The sequence below is a fragment of the Catharus ustulatus genome, chromosome 17 (genome assembly GCF_009819885.2).
Source record: "Catharus ustulatus isolate bCatUst1 chromosome 17, bCatUst1.pri.v2, whole genome shotgun sequence".
NCBI lineage: Eukaryota > Metazoa > Chordata > Aves > Passeriformes > Turdidae > Catharus > Catharus ustulatus.
The window spans coordinates 12,820,942-12,843,782 of NC_046237.1; the positions used below are offsets into that span (position 1 = coordinate 12,820,942).

General features: G+C 49.3%; 1 protein-coding gene across 5 annotated transcripts in view; it reads left to right on the forward strand.

Moving 5' to 3' along the window:
• The first annotated feature begins 3,718 nt into the window (after window positions 1-3,718).
• The window catches only part of CBFA2T2 (CBFA2/RUNX1 partner transcriptional co-repressor 2), a 57,591-nt gene continuing 38,468 nt past the window's right edge, over window positions 3,719-22,841 (forward strand). For 4 of the 5 annotated variants that reach the window (XM_033074776.1, XM_033074778.1, XM_033074777.1 and 1 more), the window contains exon 1: window positions 3,719-3,786. In XM_033074776.1, coding sequence (XP_032930667.1) covers window positions 3,759-3,786 — 28 coding nt within the window. In that variant the 5' untranslated portion in view covers window positions 3,719-3,758. Of the gene's footprint in view, window positions 3,787-6,624; window positions 6,846-22,841 lie in introns of those variants that run through there. The other variant, XM_033074784.1, reaches the window with a different exon arrangement.

Below are 22,841 nucleotides of genomic sequence, written 5' to 3' on the forward strand. Positions count from 1 at the left end.
CAAATAACCAGAGCAGAGGCCAAGTACCTGCTCATACTGCAAGCACCTGATAGAGAATTCAGCATGGAAAAAGTGCCTGTGACCTAACTGCCTGATACCCAATTGAATATTCTAAAGAGGGTGGGAGCACCTCTTGACTTTTGGAGGACATGTATGAATATTTCAGTGGTTTGCTGGCCATAGATACATACCCTGTATAGTGGCTGTGTATTTATAGTCCTAGAAATGCTGTTTGCAAAACTGTGGCTGTTCACTCGGGTGTGATAGATGTATATAAATACTGAGACACACATCTACCTCTCCAGCATGTCTGTCCCCACACTGCACTAGGCTGAGAAGCCTTTTTCTTGTCCCAAATACATGATGTGTTCAAGTGATAAAAGAAAAGGGTTCCAAATGAAGTCCACATGCCTGTAGAGCCTCCTCTCTCATCCACCAGCCTATTTCAAGGACATACAGCAGCATCAGCTGAGTGAACAGGTGTTGCTCGGTTGGACGCAGCACAGAAATCCAGACTCATAAAGGCTGGGTGGGTTTTTTTTCTCTTGGAGCAAATAAACCCTGCTCTGTGTACCAATGTACCAGCAGAGGAAAAATTGCATGTGACGCCTTCCTTTGATGGCTGTTGTTCCACAGAGCATGAGACAAGCACAGCTCTCTCTAGGGCTTAAAATCTGGGGGAGGGTAGAGGTGGGGAAGGAGAGCTGCCTGCAGGGCAGGCTGTGGCAGAGTTATCTCCATGTGACGTGCTCCCCTTGCTCATAGAACATCAGGGTCTGGAGCTCACCCTCCCTACAATGCCATGCCCACATCTCCCCCACAACCTGGTACCTCGTCTCAGATCTGAGAAAGAGCACAGAGATCCCATTCCCTGCTCACACCATTCCACCTCCCTAGAACATACTTGCTGAAGAAGCAGCAGGATGGCCATTTCAAACATGATCCTGTTTCTGTGGGGAAGTCATAAACCTATGGAAACATTCCCAAAACTGCTGTCATGAGCAGCTACACCCTTCATCAGCATTGAGGCCTGCCAGACCAGGCTTTGTGTGTACTTTTCCTGGTATTCCAGGGGTATTATTTGGACAACCCTCCCCTCAGTTTCCAAAGCAGCTGTTCCATCTTTAGAAACCAACCCTGTAATGGAGCTGCCCACCTTGGGCTCCATCAAAATTGTGGAAGAGAAGGGAAGATGAAAATGTATTTTGCTCCTTCAAAGCTTTCCCCAGCATATCCCAGTGCTCTGCTTTGGTCCCCCAGTCCTCATCACCCTCTCCTCAATCTGAAAAATGGCACTTCATGCCAGGGCTCATCTCTCAAGGCTGTGGTGCTCTGGAGGGATGGGACACGGAGCAGGGCAGCAACAGCTATACTCAGTCACCACAGCAGTTCTATCTCCTGTGCCCTCAGCCCAAAGAGGGCTCCCTGGGTGGGCCACAGGGAGATGCCAGGCTGTGACTGGCACATTCAGGTATCTTGGGAAGCTGCTCCCATCATGGTGGGCTCTGAGAAGCCCAGTCTGTCACCCTCCAAGGAGCCTCACAGGCTTTAAGGACCAGCTAAATAAAAACAAAGCCCTTATCAGCTCCCCACACAATGGCCCTTTCTGCTTCAGCGGTGTCAAACTGGCTCCAGCGAGGCTGTAGATGACACAGAAATGAAGTGGTGGCAAACACAGGCCAGAGCCAAGCTGCAGCCAGCGCAGCAGGAGATAAGAGCGGCGCGGGGGATGCGGACTCTGACAGAGGGGGCCGGGCAGGAGGCAAAGCCACAAAGTTAAAACCAAGACAATGGGACTGGATGGATGGATGGTCCTGTTGTTTTAGTGTGAATTTGGATCTGCTCCATCCTGGGACATCTGGGCCAAGAGATGCCTGGTCCTGGCCAGCAAACTCCAACGGAGCCTGTGGCTCACTGAGCATCAGGAGAGAAACACTGCAGGGCTGGGCTGGCAGCAACCAGCAGCCCACAGCTGGGGCAGGTCAAACCCAGTGTGCTGGGAGCATGGTCCTACTGCAAACAGCAGCCCTGACCCCCGTGCCCTGCGCACAGATCTTAATGCCTTGTTTGTACAGTGACTTGAGGGCATGGACAGGGCAGCTTCCATCTCCTGCCACATCCCAAGAGCTCTCTTTCACTGGAGTGAGCTCTTCCTAGGCTGAAGCAGGGCATCCATAGCCACACTGGTACCAGCATGACCTGGTTACTGGTGAGGACATCTGCCTGGGGCAGGGGACTGTGTCCTGGCCCTGCTTCCAGGACCACATATATGTTTTATTTCTGGGAAGGGAAACCTCAGCTATAACCCAATTTGCAGACACATATCTTCCTCCTACAGCTACTCCCAAGTCTTTTGGGACATTCCTGACCTAGCTGGTTTATTTTTAGCTTCCAAGAGAACCTAAAATGGCAAACCCCTATAGGATGGGAGCAAAGCTGTGCTTAGTTTTAAATGCCAACTGGACTTCAGCATAAAGAAAAGGTCCTTCCCCAGAGGGTGCTGGCACTGCCCAGGCTCCCCAGGGAACGGGCACGGCCCCGAGGCTGCCAGAGCTCCAGGAGCTCCAGGACAGCGCTGCCAGGGATGCTCAGGGTGGGGTTCTGGGGGTGTCTGTGCAGGGCCAGGGGCTGGGCTGGCTCATCCTGGGGGTCCCTCCCAGCTCAGGACATTCCATGATCCTGTGAGGCTGCAGCCTTGACCAACCCTGGATAGGAGTCTCAGGCTATCAGTGAAGCTCTCACCATCCCAAACTCTGGCATTTCTAGGTTTTCAGGTACCTGTGCAGCGAAAGCTTTAGCTTGTAGGAGTGGAAACACATCCCACCTTTGCCAAGGATATCTGTCGGCAGCAAGACTCCATAGGACACTTTGTGGATGTGCTTTAGAGTTGGGCTTGGAACATGGGAAGTACCAGGAGGAAGCAAAACTTTGGGAACAACACCTGAGCCACTGGGGCTGGGGACAAACCTATCCATCCTCAGGTACTGTAACACTGGGCGGGGGGGTACAGGTATTGTACAACCTTTGGGGGCTGTGTGCAGGTATTTTAACATCTTCTGGGGGTGTACAGATATTGTAGCACCTTTGGGGATGTGTGAACAGGTATTCTATAATCTTTTGGAGGTACAGGAATTTTAACATCTTTTGGGGGTGTACAGGTATTGTAGCACCTTTGAGGATGCGTGAACAGATAGCGTAACACCTTTGGGGTTGTGTATACAGGTATTTTAACGTATTTTGGTGGTGTACATGTACTGTAGAACTTTTAGGGTTGTGTACAGGTATTGTAACATATTTTAGGGGTGTACAGGTATTGTAACACCTTTGGGGTTGTGTGTACAGGTATTTTAACATCTTTTGGGGGTCTACAGGAATTTTAACATCTTTTTGGGGTACAGGTATTGTAACGCATTTAGGGATGTGTAAAGGTATTGTAACACCTTGAGGGGAGCCGGAGATCTCTGTGGAGGTGGGGAATGCAGCGCTTGGGTCTGTGAGGGCTGCACCCCACAGCCCGGCTGTAACTCATCCAAATCCCCACATCCCCACATTCCCCACAGCTCGGCTGTAACTCACCCCACATCCCCACATCCCCACATTCCCCACAGCCCGGCTGTAACTCACCCACATCCCCTCACCCTCCCCTCCGCCGCTCCCGCTCCCGGCGGCTCCCGGGGCGGGCCGGGGGAAGCCGCGCCCCGCGCTCGTCACGGCGAGGGCCGGGCCGGGCCGGGCAGGAGGCGCCGCGGATCCGGGCCATGGTGGGGATCCCGGGAAGCTGCCAGTGTAAGAGCCGGGGCTGGGGCCGGGGCCGGGGCCGGGGCTCGGGCGGGAGGCAGTGCCGGGCCGGGTTGCGGGGCGCGGGAGGGGGCCACGCTTTGTATCGCAGTCCGTGGTTGTTCGGCTGGATGTGTGCGTTTCTCAGGCGGGTTCACTGCCCCCAGTGTGGGCCGCGGGACCCCCGCCCGCAAGCCCAGCCCTGCGTGGCCTGTGCAGGCTGCAGGGGCTCCGGACCCAGGGCTGCAGCTCCTGCTCGCCCTCGGCCGGCAGTGCCCGACCTCGGGTGCTGGAGCTAGAGCGGGTTTGCACCCTCCTGGCACTGCCCACATGGGCACTAAACCATGTCCGTGGAGTGTCCCGGGGAGCGCTGCCACAGTGCAGAGCTGGGCACGGGTATTTGCCTCCTGCAGGCTGCGGGCACCTGTGTGTGTGAGTGCTGTGCTCTCATAACCCTGCTGGTACAGCACCCTCCCTGCGTGCCTGTCTTCAGCTCCATTGCCCCAAAATCCTGCCTTTGTTGCCAGCTGTGTCGTGCCCTCTGAAAGCCTTGAGGTTGGCAGCAGAGCTCCTCTCACCGTGTTTCAGCCTGCTGAGCGTTTCTGTGGCCTGTGCTTGTTTGTGCAGTTGGGGATGGAAGTGGAGCCATCCCGGGATGAGGAGTTTGGGGCGCTGGACGGAGCCAGGATGTCTGTGTCCAGCAATGCCCATTACACGTGGGCTGGATCATGGCCTCAAGGTGACTCTGTGGATAAGGCATTGTTCAGGAAAGGGGAAAAAGCAGTTAAAAACACATCCCAAAGCTCAGGAAATTCAGGAATTTTAAAATGAAGTGTGACTGCTCCTAGGGAAGCAGTGTAAAGATAGATGCTGATGCTAATGTGGAAACCACTCTGAAAGCTGCATTCCCGATATGGAGAAGGAATTACCCAAGTGACAGAAGTTGCAGAGTGTGGTTTTATACTTTATTGTGCTGCTTAGGGCAGTGTGTGTGGAGATTTTGGGCTGAGGCTGTTACCCCTTAGGGCAGTGAGAAGTGTGAGTCTGTCAAGGTGTGTGGACTTTACCCCGCCCGTGTCCTGGGTGCCTGCAGAGCACCGTGGTGGAAGAGCCGGTCCATGTGCACGTGGCTTTGGAGAGCCCTGGCAGCTGGCTCCTCACCTTCATTTCGTCAGCCCTGAAGGAAAGGCCCCACAGAAGGAGCTGGGGTGAGATCATGTGCTTTAACCCTGCTGTCCCCAGTCTCCTTTACCCGAGCTCCCTTTGAAGTCACATCGGAGAAACAGGCGCTGCTGAGGGTGATTCATCACTCCCGTCTTGGACACCCTCTGAGTGAGACGGAGTCTGCTCTGGAGGTGCCTGGGCTTTTTCATTGACTGCAAGGGGAGTCCAGGAGAGCTGGCTTAGGCTTTGGCAGCGAGGAGCTGGATGAAACAAATCCCACCCAGTGTGTGTGCTGGTGGTGCAGCTCCGTGCTGGATGCAGAGCCTGGTCAGGTTCCCTGCCTCCCTCAGACTGAGCGCAGGGAGGAGAGCCAGACCTTTGAAATCGTGCTGAAAATATTTGAAGCTAAGGGAGATCTTTGCCTGCTTCTTAGCTTCAGGATGGGTGTGAAACCGGTTCCTCTGAGCTGTGATACTTTCTGCAACACGGGACAAGTTGCTTGAATATTGGATTGTGGCACCAGTGTATCGATGTATATGTGGCTGTTGAGTTTTACAATATTAAACCATGTCTGAAATTAGGAACAAATTCCTCCCTGCAAGGGATGGTGAGGCCCTGGCACAGGGTGCCCAGAGCAGCTGTGGCTGCCCCTGGATCCCTGGGAGTGTCCAAGGCCAGGCTGGACAGGGCTTGCAGCAACCTAGGCTGGTGGGAGGTGTCCCTGCCATGGCAGGGGGTGGAACAAAGTGGTATTTCAGGTTCCTCACAGTCCAAGCCAGTCTGTTATTCTGTGATTAGGGCTTTTCATCTGGGTCCTGCTGACAGAACTGAGCAAGCAATCACTGACCCTGTGGCAGCAGGGACAGCAAGGCCATAGCCCCTGTCAGGAGAGGGTGAGGGCACCTGGAATGCTTGGAGTGACTCAGTGGGAGCTAAAGTGTTATTTTTTATTCAGTTTAATATGTCTGCAGCCCAGCATCCTTTGGGGAATGCTAAGGATAAGCCTGGTGAGCCATGTAGCTGCTTTATAAAGATAAGCACATAGATATATGCTGTGGTTATCAGGACCTTTGTAGATAGATCATGGCCCTGTTAGTGCCAGCTATTGAACGGTGTGAACACTTGTAGGAGACATCACTCAGTTCTTGGGCCCAGTGTCAGCCCAAGAACACTGCTGGGGTTTATTTTTGGTCTCAAGAAAATGAATAATCAAATATAGTCTCATAATTTTTATAAATCTAATTATCTGCATAGCCTGGTGATTTCTGCTGTATTTTACAGATCCTGGCAATGTCAGGAGTTTGTGTGACTTTTTGGGTGTGTGTTAACAGAAAAGTGGATCAGTGCTCAGTGTGAAACTAGCAATGAGGAAAGAAAGAAAGAAGAAATGTGGAACTGCTTTGAAACTTTGGGACGTTCCATGTTTGTTTGAGGCACATACTGGCTCTCATGAATATGCTCTTCTTATGTGGATATTTCCAATGGCCAGAAATTGAAATGGATCATTCAGGGACTTAGTCTTGATTTACATTTGCTGTAAAATGAAAGGCTCTAGGTGTTCATCTTCCTTTGTGCTAGTGTTCAGGAGAGTGAAATAAATCGGTGTTTTAAAGCAGTCAGAGAAAAGAAAAAGAGTTTTTTGATTTGCAGGCACTCTGAGGATTGAAGAGAGCTTGTACTTGGGGAAGAGCTTGTGGAGCTGACTGTTGGAAGCAGGACTGGAGTGGAATAGTGAGCTGAGTGCTTTCTATCATCCTGAGCTGCCAAGGAGTCACAGGCACCTCGAGAGGCTGCCATGAGCCACTGGAGAGGGGGGTGAGCTGCTCAGGTTTCCCTCTTGCTGGCAGGAATCAGAGGTGAACTCTTCCCCTTCAGAAGAAGGAGGTGGCTGTAAACTCAAAAAGGTGAGAAGTGAATCCACCTCTCCCTCCCTGATGTAAAAAGTCCCAGGAGAGATGTTTCCATCCAGACTGATGATTTACCTGGAACTCTTCCAGAAACCCACCTTCCTGAGGGCATTTTTCCAGCCAGTGTCTGGGGCTTAAAACTTCTCCTTTGTCCCTGTCACCTTCCCATCTCTTTGTGCCAGATCCTGAGTGTGTGCACACCCTTGTTTAATTCAGCTACCCATGTATCCTGGACATTTGTGCATTCCAGGTTAATCAGCCCCTGGTCAGTTAAAATGTTCTTTACTCCATTTCATGAGAGAGCACCACTAACTTCTATAGGTAGCAACTTTTCTAGCACTTGGACTTTGAGGACAAATTTGCACATATGTTTTCCTCAATGACGTGCTTTGCACACTGGGGATAATTTAAAGGATCAGACTGTTCAGGCAGGGATTTTCTGCAGTGTAGATTTATGTTGGTATTTAAGGTAGTCATTGCTCATAGCCCTCAGCCTTGGGTTGCAAGGATATTTTCACAAGATACGTGGCATGCTCTTGGCTTGGCTTCGGGGCCATAGGTGACACTTCAAAGCTTGCTAAAAAATATTTTTAAAATATTACAGAATTCTCTCATTATGGGTTTGGTTTTGAATGGAAAATGCAGAATTCGCCTTTTTTTACCTGTGGCTGTAAAATAATCAGAAAAATACTTAGTGAATGCTTACGGATCTACTGCTGTAAGATTGGACTCGATGGACACACCAGTTTGTTTGCATCAATACCAGCTTTTCCCTGCTTATCTGTACTTTTTAATCCTCATGATCTCTTGGGAGTTGGCTTTCACTTCCTAGTAGTGCACCTGGTTGCTGCAGCAGGAAGTTCCTCCAAATGTGTCACCTGACACTCTCCCACCTGGCCTTCGTGTGTGCTTGATCCTCCTTTTCTGCCAGGAGGCAACAGGAGGAGGAGGGATAAAGCCCTGCAGGAGATAAAGCAGTTTTGGGCTGTGTGGGAGTGGGCTGGTCTGGCCATGGGTGGTTGGGTCGAGCAGGTTCTGGTGGCACAACAACAGCCTGGCAGTGCTGAGGAGCCAGTCCAGGGACCCTTCCTGACCCCCACCTGTCAGCAAAGACTCTTCAGTCACCTTAACAGGAGTGGTGAGCACACAAACGGGCCTGACAGCTCATTACATCCCGGCTATCTTTTGTTTGTTGGCCAACAAATATTTGCTTTATACTTTAAAGTTGTGCATCCTGCCTGCAGAGCCTCTCCGGATCTGGATGCAGTTGTTGGATCAGAGGTGGAACAGGGGCTGTAGTGTGGGGTACAGCTGTAGGGTTACACATGGTCCTGGGCAGGCAGGGCTCCTGCTAGTCTGCTTGGAGCACAGGCAGCTTCCTTTTCTTAGGTGGGTATTGTGGGCTGCAATATTTTGAGGCTGTATTCCTGAGAGCGAGCATTTCCCTGGGTCTTGGCTCAGCAGAGGTTTAATTTAACACTTTTTCAAAGTATGGGGACAGCTCAGCCTGAGGCATTTCCAGGTGCAGATGAGATTAATTTGCTTATCTTACTTGAGGGCAGGTATTTGTGCAGGGGAGGTACCAGAGTCAGGATGTTAAAACACAAAGAAGTCAAATGTTCCTCTGTTCCTCCCCTGTTGTGCGAGCTTGTTTGCATTAAAACACCCGTCTGGCAGATCTGCTGCAGGAGCCTTCCCTCCATCTCCTCCTCCTCCTCCTTCATGATTAGCTTTGTTGGGGGCCAAGAAGCCACCGATGAATTGTGACTGGAAAGCACTGAACTTTGAGGGGAGATGAAAAAAATCCCTCGAAACATTTGCGGCCCTGGCAGCGTGTCCGTGGGTCGCCGATGGGGTTTATCTTCTGACATCATGAGGATCTCTGACATTTCTAGCTTAGAAACAATAACTCGCCTTATCCGTCGTCATGTTTTTCTAATTAAAGACAAAGCTTGGTAAATATTTTTTAAATGATTGAATTTCCCAAGTATGGGAAACACATGTCGGGAGTCAGGCTGGCTGCGTCCGATGCGCCTTTTCCCACCGCGTCCCTCGGAGCATGCGAGTGCAAATACAGATTTAGAGCTGTGGGTGACAGGTTTATCTGGGATGATTGGCAAGGATTTATAAACCAGGAGGGGATTTACTTTGCTCTCCCTCCCTTCTCTTCCCCCTTCTTCCCCCTCCTCCCCGACCCTCGTCTCAGAAATAGGAAATTGGGATCACATTAAACCCTAATTGGTTTGGCTCCAGCACTAGTTCGGTGGCTGCCAAATAGTTAATTTATTGCGTGAGAGTTTGGCCATGTGTTGAGAGGCAAATTTGCTTGAAGCAAGGCATCTCTGTAAACTATACATCCATTCCTGTGCCAGGTCCTGTTTACAGCATCTCCAGAGTGGGGTGCAGGGGTTGCTTTCCGTGGCCATCCCGGCAGGACAGCGCGGGGGGACCCTGCCGTCCCGCCTCCCTCGCTCCCCTGCCAAAACGCTTTCAGGAATTGTTGCCTAAAAGAGCTTAAAGTGGTTTTAGCTGGACTTGGCGCTCGATGTTTGGGAACTGCCAGCCAGATAAGACGTGGGAGGCTCTCAGGAGAGTAAATGCATCTGTTTGGGAGATAGCAGCAGGCCTGGGCTGTCACCGCGGAGCGGGGCCAGGTGGGGATCCCCGGGGGTGGCAAGATGGCTTTTCCTGGATTTGTGAGCAGGGCAAGTGGGAGGCTGGCATATCTGGCCATCCCACTGAAGTCCTCCTTGTTCCTGCCCGTCTCCGTGAGGCCGCTTGGACTGGTGGCTGTCGGACATCCCGGATTAGTTGTCACTTGCTCACAGACCCGTGGCATCTAGTGGTGTTTGGCTCCTGTGAAGTTTTCCAGAAGATGGGCTCCAGCAGAAGAGTTTGCAGAGGTTTGCAGGACAGGCAGCCCTTGCTGAGGCCATCACTGCCTTCCCCGGCACTTGACAGGGAATTATTTGAATTTAAGAGGATACTGCAGCCAGAGTTAAAGACTCACTGCCAGCGTGTCTCCAGTGTGGAGTATGATTTGAAAGAGGCTGTGTAAGGAATAAATCCACGGCTGTGGCATTTTATTTCGTTCCTCGCTGAGTTAAATAACAAACTTTGTGTAAGTGAGCTGCTTCCAGCTCCGAGGCAACAGAATTATCACCGCCGTGCTCAGCAGAGCCCTTTCTGTGTCAGCTGCTATTTCCATTGTGAACTTGATACCTGAAGGCTCAATATTGTGACCCTTTAATTTTCAGCTGCTGAAGCGTCCCCTGCGAGCTGGCTAAAGGGGAAGAGCTCAGAGGGGAACTCGCAATGGTTATGCAGTGGGAGCAGTGTTTCTTTGGGTATTTCTTAAGTGCTGAGTGTTTAGGAGAAATTGATAGGTAGTAGCAAAGCACATTTAGCAGTACTTTTCCTTCTGTAGCTCTCGCTTCCTGGGATGTAATAAAATCCATTAAGTTCTATTTATGATCAAAGGCCCAGTATAGTAATAGTTTTATTTGGATAATTATGGCTGTTCTACCAATAATGAAAATACTGCACACTTCCAAATACTGCAGTGTTTAGAGGGATACAGGGTTGGCACAGCCAAGTGTTTGCCAGTTTTGCTAAGGAGTCAGAGAGATACCAGTTCAAAAAAACTCAGAACAAGCTAAGTCCCAGTAGGAAGGCATGTTCTGCCCATGGTGCCACATTGGGCTATGCTGCCCTGGCTTTTCCAGCCATCCATGGAGGTGCAGCAGGGCCAGGCAGATCAGAAGGGGACAAACTAGACAGGTGTAGGAAGGAAATGTGGTGGTTTGTCTTGGAGAGAACCATTTTACCTGCAGGTCTGAAGGCAGGTTGAACATTCAGCTGGGAGCAGCCACTCCCCACTTGAGCATCTCCTGCCTCGTTTGAAATGCAGCCACTTCTGGGATGAGCTGCTGTAATTACTTTAAAGCACATCGTACTTCCACCACTTTTGGCAGGAAGGAAGGAGGAATACTGTGCTCCATCGCCAGACAAAATAGAAATCAACAATTGGGATTTTTCTCAAAGAGCAGATCTATCTTCTCTGCCATTAAATCTGAGTTGGATGGGAGCCTTGTACCCATTTTGCTTTCCTGGTGTGAGTGTGTCGTTCTGCAGCTCACAGCCCATGTTCATGGGAAGATTTAAAGCAGCAAATTCTAGCCAGGAATTCTTTCTAGCACTTTGCTTTCCTTCTGCTGTTTGCCTCCCTCTTCACACTACAGATTCTGATGGATCACCTTCCACAGTGAGTAAGGAGACATGCTGTACTTCACGTGGTGCTGGGAAACTGTGTCAGTCTCAGAAATGTTCTTCCAGAGAGGCACTGCCACTCCTGAACCAGCACGGTCAGGGACTGTGTCATACAGGCAGTGCCTTGTTCTTATCACTCCCATATCAGCCACTGCAAATCAGCTCCACCTGGAATTGTGGGTGCATCACCTGCATCCATTTACTGGTATTTATTCACCCCTCTGCTGCAAAACACCTGATTTCAAATTACTGCCCTTGGCCCACCTGAGTTTCCACATTCCAGAATACACTGGTGGTGTCCTTTTATCCCCCCAGGGGATGATTTTTTTCCAAGAAAGCTTGGTTTTCCCTCTTTATCTAGGTGTACTGAGCACCTAGGAGTTAATTTAATGCAATCTTCTGAGGGAGAGTCTTGGTTTTGCACTGGCACTTGTTGGACTGTTTTCTTCTTGAATATATTTGTCTTGTTGTACAACCCTTTTTTTTCCTGTGTTGTATTGATTTTAGCAAGAGGGAGAATAAAACTCCTTTGTGCATGTGAATAAGCAAATAACTATCAGAGCACACAAAGTGTTGAGCCGGTGATTTTTAGATATTTCTTGATTTGTCCTCTACCAGTTTTATTTAAGTTTTCAGTCACTGCAGTTACTGTGTTCATCAGGTTTTATTTCCCATTTAATAATTACAGCAGTTTCCCTCGAGCCTGTACCTCTAATTAAGAAATCTAAGTTTGAGATAAAATTAATGGAATGAAATTTGTTATGTTTTTATGGTGAAATATGCTCAAAATAGACTCAGACACTGTTCCTGAATGTTGTTTACCACTTCTTGATCTTCCATCAGAGCTTGGGACTATCCTGGTGGTATAAGGACAGTTGAGCACCAAAGATCAGGATCTGACCCATGCAGGAATTCTTGCCTTCAGTCTCACAGGTACCAAACAAGATGGTTTGGTTGGCACAGAATCTCCACTTTTCCCTTGTGAGTGTGTAAGGATTGCCTTATTTTCCACCAGCACTGCACTTTTACTGTCCTGCTGCTGCTCCTGCTGGTCTGAGGTGGCCCTGGAAACGCTGGAGAACCTGTCAGCACCACTCAGAGCTGGTCCAGCTTCAGATGGACTCTGGGCAGGTATGACCCAGTTGCCATCCGGGCTCTGAAAGCCCCTTTTGGTGAAGGACAAGCCAGTGGACAGCTCTCCCTGTGTACATGCAGCACAGCAGGAATTCAGATCTGTCCAAAAGGCTGTGCTGCTCCAAGCAGCAGCTCCGTGCATGGAGATGCACCTCTTCACACCTGTTTTATAACACAGGAGCAAAATATTCAGGGCAGCTAAATAGTTTATAGCCCGACAAACAAATTCTGGCAGTGGGAGCATGAGTTTCCATCTCATTAAGCTGTTGGCAAAGCCCTGGTAATTCCAGTCACTGATACAGGACAGGAATTATCCCTCAATACAACTGGTCATGTCAGGTCAGAGCATCACTGCTTTTTCTCAGCAGTTGTGTGTTTGTACTTGAGGGGAAAAGAAAGTGTTGAAATGTCAGTTCATTGGGTTCTTCTCCAGTGCTGGAACAAGGTCTTGTGAGGTCAGAAAAAAGTGTCTGTGGATTTCTACACCTAAGTTCTAATGAGGAATTGTTCTCAATTTTTTTTATTTTTTTCATACAAAACCTGACACAGATTCCCAGTTTGGCAGAGGCTCCAAGGTTTATCTTGGAGCTCAGCAGCTGTGCTGCAGCCCAGGTTGGCTCTGACGCAGTTCCTGCCATCTCCCAGCTCTTTGTTGGGCTGTAGGAAATTACTGGACCTTTGGAGCCACTGACTTGGGGCAGCTCAGCTATATCATGGCCATTTCCATTTGGGGAGGTGTGCAGTGAGTTGGAGAAAAGGAGTGGGGGATGATGGTGTCCTCTGGCTCCTGTGGCAGGCAGAGGATGAGGTATTTTTTTGATGGAGTGGCACACATGTCCAGAGGTATGGGAAGTTTGCCTCCAGCACTGTTACAGATTTTATGGTGTCTTGCAAACAAGAGGCAGCAGTTTGCTCTCCCTGCCACGTGTTACCTTCCACAACTTCAGACAGCCACATGCAAAATTCATTTTAGAGGTCAGTCATCCAGTCCCAGAGACTAAGGAATGTTGTAGTGGGGCTTTTATAAGATTTATATGCTTTATCAAAGGCCCTATAGTTTTCTCATTAAAGCAGGATTATCCTGCTGGGATTAGCTGTTCTGCATGGGTGAGGAAGACAGGCACTCTGCATTTTCATAGTAAGCTGCTCCTGCCTGCAGAGATGCACTGAGACCCGGGAGAGCAGGGGACTCAGGAGACACAGGGATGCAGGTGTTTGGAAACGGGGCCCGAGAGGGGCTTTTACAATTGTTGGCTTGATTTGACTTGACTTCTTAACATGCAGGAAAATGGCAGCAGGCTGCACCTCCAGCACTCCTTCCCATGCAAACATCCCAGTGCTGAGACTCGTCCTGGCATTTAACAGCCTCCTCGGAGCGAACCTCAGGGAGTGAATTTGCAGCTTTTCCATATGCCGAAGCAAACAGGCAGGGAAACCTTTTAATTTGCACAAGGATCTTCTATAGTCAATACAAGTTGACCCTGCAGGCTTTCTGGAACAGATTCCTGTCAGTTTGGTCTCACAAAATTTAAGATTTAATTTAACCCTTAAATTATCTCCCTTTCCCCCAACGTTTTATTACATAGACTCCGAGAGTGGTTGGGTTGGAAGGGACCTTAAAGATCATCCTGTTCCAAACCCCTGCTGTGGGCAGGGACACCTTCCCCTGTCCTAGGTTGCAGAGAACCCATTGCAAGCTGGACTTACTCATTTATCATGGATTTTTTTTTGCTGTGTGACTACAATACTAAATTCAGCTCAAGTCACTTGAAAATTACTGCTAAGTAACAAACAGCTTCTTTTGCTGGTGCAAAAGAATGTGTGGAGCCTGTTGGGAAGTGGGTTTGGGGTTTTTTTTAATGCACTGTCTGCCTCTCCAGTTTGTAGCCTTACAGTTATATACCCTTGTGTTCTTAATATAAATATTGCCATCACTGGCCAAGAACTTGGAGGAAAATGGTGCAAGGAAATGCTGAAGCAGCACTGCTAACCAGGTAGTTGTATGACACTGCTGCTTAGTGGTAAGGAATCTCCAAGAAGAATGAACTGTTGGACTAAAAGCCTGCTCAGACTGCAGTATTGACTTGAAGAGAGGTGTTACTTGACTGCTGTAAAAATCCCTTAAAAAACAGCCCTCGTACTTCTCTTGCTCTGCTCATCATGACATTCCCTAGAGGATGGGTATTTATCAAATGTTTTTCTAGAGCAGTGAATTTCCAAGCATTTACCAGGTCAGACATCAGCAGTGAATAGGACAAGGGTCTTCCTTCCTGTCCCAAGTGAGCCTCCTGCCAGCCTGGAGCCCATCAGGGAGCCTGGGCTCACCTGCAGCTGCTGTGCTGGTTGGGGTGGTGCAGCCCAAAGCTGCTGTAAAGGTACAATCATTGGAGCATCTAGTGGTGCTCTGCTCTGAGTAGGACCTGTACTGGATTTAGCATTTTTTTCCCCACATCTTCACGAGGTTTTTGGTGGCTGGTCAGTGCAAAGCTGCCCAGCTGAGCTTTTCAGGTTCCCTGGGCTTAAAGGGGGCAGATGATTAACCACAAACACAGCACTTAGAGCCCTGATACAGCCTTAAATAGAGCAGGAGCTGCTGGAACTCTGATCTGCCCTGCAGCAGGGCAGGGCTGTGGCTCACCAGGTGTTTGCCTTCAAGTGCAGCTGCTCCATCTGCAGAACCAGGTGGAGATGTTTGGGACGTGGGGAAAACACAGCTGGGAAAAGTTAAGAACAGCCCCAGGAGGTGCTGGCTCACCTGGGCAGAGCAGACCCTAGAGCAGGGTCATGGGCAATAAACTCAGCTTCACCTCAGCCACAGCCCTGCGTAGCATTGATGAAATGAAAAGGAAGTAAACCTGTGTTTGTGAAGATCTAGTTCTGTTGTTTCCCACCCCCCCAGCAGTAACAGCCAAATCGAATTGGCTGTTCCCAGAATGGTGCAGTTTAACTGCCTCTGCTATCAACCCCACTTAAGAGGAGTTTTGCTGATGAATCTCTCTTTTTTTATCTCCTGCTCCAGCTTTTTACTGTTGTTTTTTAAGTTGTCTCATTGTTCTCCTTGATTTTTTTTTTTTTTTTTACTGTTAGTCATGGTGTAGAAGATTAAGATTTTGACAGCTTTTGAAGTTCCAAGTTTAGTAAATGTGAAGTTTGGATTGAAGGTAGTTGTTTTCTTGCTTTTTCCTCTCTGTGCATGTAAATTAACTTCACCCTACAGGTGTTGAGGCTCTCCTGGCTCTTGAAGTTGTCTGAACAGGTATATCCACTGTGTGGGGTGGAACACACCTGCATGCCTTGATGGGATGCTTTCACCAGATGCTCCTTTCAGCCTATTGCAAAATCTTCCCTTTGAACTTCCATCCTCCTGCACAGGGATGGTGACACCTGGATGTGAAATGCTTACAGGCAGCTCCTCAGTAATGGCTCCTGCTAAGGACTTAGGGTGGAAAAATAAGTTTTGGGACCTTTGCATGATTTTCTCATCTCTCTGATTCTACTGGGAATTTTGTTCTTAGTGCTGCTGTTTGATGTGGAAAGAGCTCAGATACTCAGGGAATGAGACATGCAGCTCTGAGCTCTGGGGGGATCACCCTAAATCTGTGCTGGGGACACCTGTGAGTGCAAGGGCTGGGGACAGCTGTGGTGGTGTTGGAAGGGTCTGATGCCTGCACCCATTCTGAGTTTCCTCTTCAGCTTGGTTGTTCTGAGTTTCTGCATGTTAGATCCTGGAAGTTGGTAAGGCTGGGTAGGTTGAATGCTTTGTCAGCTTGGTTTTCTCCAGCCCTTTCTCTAGGGAGAAGCCAAGCGTGACTTTTTGAGACTTGGTTTTCTGTACCTGTTGAGTGTTGTTGTGTGAGTTTGTTTCAGAAAGAACTTGTGATTGGATCATCCTTCTGTTGGAAAATGTCCATGTGTCAGGGCAGAAACTTTCATTGGGAGCAGTATGTTCTCAGGAGATCAGATACCACCCTAAGCACTCCATATCTGTCTTCACTAAACTATACAGTGTGGCCTAAATAAATATTTAGTGATTTGGGTCTTTGGCATCCTGGTAGAACTCTGGCTGCTTGACCTTTGGCTGTCCTCATGTCCTCTTGTTTTGTGTAATTTTGGAACAAATATTGGAGTTTTTAGTTTGGTTTCAGTTTTGTGGGAGTTTTTTTCTTTCTTTTTTTGGTGGGGGGGTGTTTTTGTTTTTTTAATAACCCTATGAAACGGGACAATTTTAAATTCAGGTTTCACAAGATAGGGCTGTTTAGACCCAGGGCTCCAGCTTGTGAAGGCAATAACCAAAGTCCCTAAGCTCTATCTGAGCGTGGGGATGGATGGATGGATCTTGGTGGATCCATCAGCAGCACCAGACACTCTGTTAATGCCTTTACTGGGAGAGGAGGGCCCACCCCAGTGTGACCAGCTGAGCTTGGCTGTGACTCTTGGAGGAACAGTGTAATGGGAATGACAGGAGAGTTGGGCCAGAGGAGAAGAATTCATGTTAGCCTGAATATAGCTTTTCATCCTCTTAAAATTCTTCTGCTTCTTTGAAGTGTGAATCCCAGATGCTACAAAAGTATTTTTCCAGACACGGCTGTGCTGTCTTGCTGTGCATTTTCCACCAAATTGCTGGATTACTGTTCTCCTTCTGGCCTTCAGTTTTCTTTCTTTTTTTTTTTTTTTTTTTTCATAGCTTTATCTATTTGTCTGTATGTTTTACATGGCTGAAACTCATTCCTGTCTCCCATACCCATCTGAGCACTGCCCCATGAGGCAGCCTTCCCACCAGGCTGTGGTGGAGGAGAGGAATGCTGGCGTTTTTTCCAGGAAACTTGTAAACATGAACTTCCTGTTGACACGAGCTGTAAATCTGCAAATAGGCTCTGCTTCCGGCAGGAGGGGAAGGTAATAAAATTTCAGGTCCTTGTTCACTATGCCTGGTCCTCCTTGAGCTGCATCCAAGCACTGTGGAGGCAGTGGCAGCACAGAGATCCTGCTGATTGCTCTGTACCTCTGGAAATTAGTCTTTCCTTTTGTTTTTTTTTCCTCCTTCAGGCACCCAAGCACAGATGCAATGCTAATGGAAGCCAGTTGGAGAATGTCAAAACCCTGGTGACTCCAAGATGATGCTTCATTGCTTATTTTCCCCTTTCCTTTCTCACTGCCTCTCTCACTACTGAGCCATTCTTCAGTTTTGGGGAGTTAACTGTGTTACATCCACACCAGGCATTTTGGGATAATGACCTGGCCCTAATGGCAGCTACTGGCAGGGCATACCAGTAAGTTCCCCCATGCCACACGTTTTTGGGAGGCTGATGCATGCTTTAATTCTGGGAGGGTAACAGGGTCAGGTAGCACACACCTGAGCTTGCTCAGCAGGTTCCATGGGCTGCCAGTGCTTGGGAGGACTGTGATGATTTTCAGGATCAGCTCTTGGGGTTGCTGGGGATGCTCTGTGCTGTAGGGGAAGGGAGATGGAGGCAGACGAGGAGCCTGGAGATGGTGGAAACAGTGGGGAAGGGAAGCAAAAAGAAGGCAAAAAAGTAGATTTAAAAAAAAAGAGAGATTAAAAGCACGGTAGTGGAAACAAAAAAAGGATACAGAAAGGAAGGAGTGATTACAGGACATGGCAACAAGGGGCAACAGGCAGGATAAAAGGAGACTCTGGATGGACTCTCCTAATAAGCATGCCATTAATTATGGTGCTGTCCTGCGGCACACGGAGCTATGGATGATGTGCAGCGCTGTGCCCTGAGCCCTGGCCGGGCTGGGCCGGGCCATGCCCTGAGCCCTCCCCGGCACTGTGCCCTGAGCAGGCCGGGCCGTGCCCTGAGCCCTGGCCATGCACTGTGCCCTGAGCCCAGCGCCGTGCCCTGAGCCCGGGCCGGGCCGTGCCCTGAGCCCTCCCCGGCACTGTGCCCTGAGCAGGCCGGGCCGTGCCCTGAGCCCTGGCCATGCACTGTGCCCTGAGCCCAGCGCCGTGCCCTGAGCCCGGGCCGGGCCGTGCCCTGAGCCCTGGCCATGCACTGTGCCCTGAGCCCAGCGCCGTGCCCTGAGCCCAGCCCAGCGCTGTGCCCTGAGCCCAGCCCAGCACTGTGCCCTGAGCCCTGGCCGGGCCCGCTGTGCTTTGGCCGCCTGCCCCAGCCCAGCGCAGCCTGGGCTGCTCCGCCGGGACGGGAGGCACATGGCAGCGGTGAAAGGGGAGCCTCTCGCCCTCCCTGAGCCTGGGTGGGCGTGCTGGGCCTTTCGTAAACTAATCGCTCCCAGCAGTGCTCCTAAATCAGACTTTGTGGAGCCGGGAGCGCAGCGCTGGAATGCCGGGCCAGGCGCAAAGGGCTGAGCTGGGCTCTTTCTTCTTTTTTCTCTCCCCTAAGCCAGCATTTGTTAGGTCTAAGGGGTCAGCGGAAAGCAGGAGAAGGGAGCTGGCAAAGACAAATGGGTAAAAAATAAATGTAGGAAAAACTAGCAAAAACCACGTTTGAAATGTGTTTTTTGTGGTTGGTTAGGGGTGGAAGGAAGGGAGCCCTGCTCGGTGCTAAACCTGCAAAGCCAACTGGGATGCTACTGGGAAAGCTTGCTTAAAATCCTCAGCTGGTGGTTTTGCTGGGTGCAATGAACAAAACAACTTTTTTTTTTTCAAGGGAGACTGGAATTGGGATATTTTAAATCAAGGTTACCAGGTTAGTGACAGCTAATTAATGCGAAAAGAGCCCTCCCTGGGTGACTCTATGGTGGGGAGGTACCACTTTCCTCCTCCAAAGCACCGGGAAAGGAGCAGAGCTCCAGCAGCCCTCACAGATGTGCAGTCCCAGGGCCTGGAGCAGAGGGAGGCTCAGGGTGAAACTGGGAAAAAAAGGCTTCTATTAAAAAGTCTGAGATAAAGAAGGAAAAGCCATTCTCGGGAGAAGAGCCAGAGCTTGTGGCAGGGAAGGCACCAGAGGAGGGAGGTGCTGGAAGCAAACCAGGATGTAGTGAGCCTGCTGTAGGGAAGGGGTTTGGGATCCATAATGTGCATTTTTGTTGCTCACAGTGGTCCCTGGAATGAGGCAAAAAACCCAAATCCTGCTGCTTTGTAAGGCTTTAACCTGTGTTTGCTTAATTATAAATATCCATATCTGGTGGTGAGGGGCACTGGGAGCCCAGAGTAGGGTGCCTGGTCAAACCTCACCTGAAGAGGGGAGGATGTTGGCTTCCAAAGCTTGTCTGCATCATAAACAGCTGCTAAAGAGGTTGGTCCTGCAAGAAGTGGGGCAAAACTGTCAGATGAAGGCACGAAATCGGGTTTTCTAAAGTAGTGGAGAGGTGGCTGAGAGCTGCAGCAGAGCTCCATCCACACAGCTTCCAGTACAGCAATGCTCCTGGTCTGGATGTTGGGCAACTAAAGTTGAGAATCACCAAAATGACAATTGGAGGGGAGTGGATGTATGTATTTGAACAAATCTCTGTAATCAAAAGGCACTGCTATTGATCTGGAAAATACTGTCAAGCTGCAGGGCTGTTGGACTAGAATTAATCCTCTGCAGGCTGGATTTTACTCTCTCCAAATAGGATTACTCATTTTTTCCATATTTCTGTGTTTGGTTTAAATACCCGTGACAGCCACAGAAGCTTGGATTTCTAATCAGAGCAAGGGTGTTAGATTTAGGAATTGGTTTGTTGTTTTGGAGGGGATATTTTTGCATAGGACATCAGTTCCTACGTGTTTTTTCTTTACATATGTGGCTGTGGGAATAAAGCATCATGTGCTTAGGTGGTGTCCCCTCCCTTAATGGGTGGCCAGGAGTAGTTTCAGCAACTTTGTCAGTTGTGTTTAATTCAGGTGCCCAGAGAAGCTGTAGCTGCCTGTGGATCCCTGGAAGTGTCCAAGGCCAGGTTGGACACTGGGGCTTGGAGCACCCTGGGCTAGTGGAAGGTGTCCCTGGCAGGGAGTGGAACAAGTTGAGCTTCAAGGTCCCTTCCAACCCAAACCTTTCTCCATGATTCTGTGACAAATTAAGCTTGTTAACATAATCTGCCATGTGCTAATTCAAATAATGGATGTATTGAAAAGAGGATGTTTGTTAAATGTGATAAATTTGCCAGGAATGGAGAAGTCTAATGTTTGTTTTGGGGGGTTGAGCTTGAACTCAAGTCACTGAGTGTCCCTTGCAACCTCATCAGCATCACTTCAAAGAGAGCAGTCCCTTCTTGGCTCCACTGTCATGTAAGGCATAAAGAAGGCAATAAAATGTTTGACTTTCCTGCCAGACCTGAGCCTGGAGGAGGAGGAGGATCCCAATTGGTTTCCATCAGATTCCAGTTAGCATGAATTTACGGTTTCTACTTAGCCTGATAAATGGCTTTGGCTGCCTTAGTGCATTTGGATTTATTTTTCTGTGCAATGGAAAGTGGTCAGCTTAAAAAGGCAAAGGCTTTCCAGGGTTGCCTTGAATTCAAGTGAAGCTTCTTTCTGAGGTAAGAACACAGCAGGCAAAAGATAAAGCCGAAGCACATCATGAATTATCTGTGGAATAGCAGAAAAATCAGAAGCAGTTTGGGTCTCTTGTGCTCACTGTGGCAATGGGCTGTGATAGGCATAAAAATTCCACTGCAAACTGGAAAAATTCTTCAGATTTCCTTGCTTTCCTCAGAAACCACACTGAGCAGCAGGTATCAATAGCTCCCAGTGTTCAAACTTTGCTTGCATCGTTCTTTCCATGGAACATTCCCAGGAGAAGAAAGCAGAAGCAGATTAGCATGGTGAGCTGGGGAAAGCAGTTCTCCCTGTGCTGCCTGCAGTTCTGCTTCCTTCTGCTATGCTGGTGATGTCTGGGTTACAAAATCTGCTTCAATGCATATTTAGGAGCAGACAAGCCTCTTGGGAACAGTGAGGGGGGTCAGTAGATGACATGTGGATGGGCTCCCTGTCCCAGGTTGGATGGGGGTTGGAGCAACCTGTAACCCTGGCACAGCGTGCCCAGAGAAGCTGTGGCTGCCCCTGGATCCTTTGAAGTGTCCATGGTCAGGTTCAACATTGAGGCTTGGAGCAACCTGGGGTAATAAAAGGTGTTCTTTCCCATGGCAGGGGGTGGAATGAGATGAGCTTAAAGTCCCCTCCAACCCAAACCACTGTGGGATTTTGTGATTCTATACTTCACAGACATGCCTCTGCTAGTGGTGAGCTCAGGGATGAGCTGTGGGGACAGGTCATGCTTTGGGTGAGCTGAGACAAGCATCATGTGCAAGACACAATCCATGAGCCTTTCAAAGGAGGTTTGGCAATGGCTTCCACTCAGGACACCCTGGTGTCCATAGTTTCTATACCTGGAAAACCCAAAAGCACACATCCATTTCTCACTCTAATGAGGTCTGGCATATTCCTGCCAAAATATGGGAAGAAGTGAGGATGTCTTCCCTGAGGATGGTGGGGGTTTGGTAGACACTGGGCTGTGGACACCGTGAGGAAGAGTTGTGTATCTTTTCATAAAGATTTATAAAGTCGTTGTAACTATACTTAAATACTTGCAGTGACCTGAGTTCTTGATATTTCAAAGTGCTTTAGGTTGTAAAAACACTAAAGAGATTTTTTTGGCCATGGGTTGACAAAGGATAGTTAGAACCCAGTTGTCACGTTTGTGGACAGCTTTTGTTTGTGTGGAGTGTTACAAGCTGTTTGGGTCCTTAAGCTGAAGTGTGATTAAAAAAGCAGGCGAGGGAATACCTCGTGCTGGTTACCTATTTCACATAAAGCCTCCCAGCCCCAGGATCTCTGCTGTGCTTTCTGAGGGTACTTCTCTCATGGTTTTGACCCTAAGACCTGACAGAACCCAGGCTGCATCTCTTGAGCATCTGCTGTTCATCATCCAGCATCCCCCCCTCTGTCACACACACACCAAAGTCAGCTTTGGAGATCCCTGCCCAGCTTCAGGCTGGTTTGGGGATGTTGGGACAGGGCTGCACAGGGAGCAGTGATGTGTGATGCTGGATTAATGCTGGGAGCACAGGGCTGCATCCATCTGCCTGGTACCATCTCCACTGGGGACAGAGCTGCAACATGAGCTTCCTTCTTAGAAGACATCAGAGAATCCACATGAGAGCCACCGCTGTCTTCACGACCCGGCCGGGGACGGCTCCTGTTGGGGACCTCACAGCGTGAGGTGCCAGGGAGACAACCATGAGATGCAAGTCCATAGGAAAATTAACTTCATTAGTTCTGGTGTTGGTGGAGCTGCTTGGGTTGTGCCTCCCTTCATTGTCTGTGTAATTTAGAGATGGTTTTTCCATCTCAGCTTATGAAATATTGAGAGCTTCAGTATTTTGCGCAACCTCCATCAGAAGTGTCAGAAGCCCCAGTGAGCTGAACTTTCCAAACTTAAATGTTTTATTGATGTGCCTTGCCAGCAGCCCCTCCAGTGAGGACTGGGGTGCTGGAAGAAGGGGTGCTGGGAGGCACTGTTGGATCTGCCTGTTCCCAACCTGTTTTGCTGCCTGAGCATCATCTCATGGGATGCTCCAGGTGTTTGCCTGCTGATACTTGAATGTGATTCACTTCTTTTTTCCTGACTGAAGCATGTGGAATTGCTGCTCTTGGGTGAAGTTTGGAGGAGGGAGAGCTGCTGT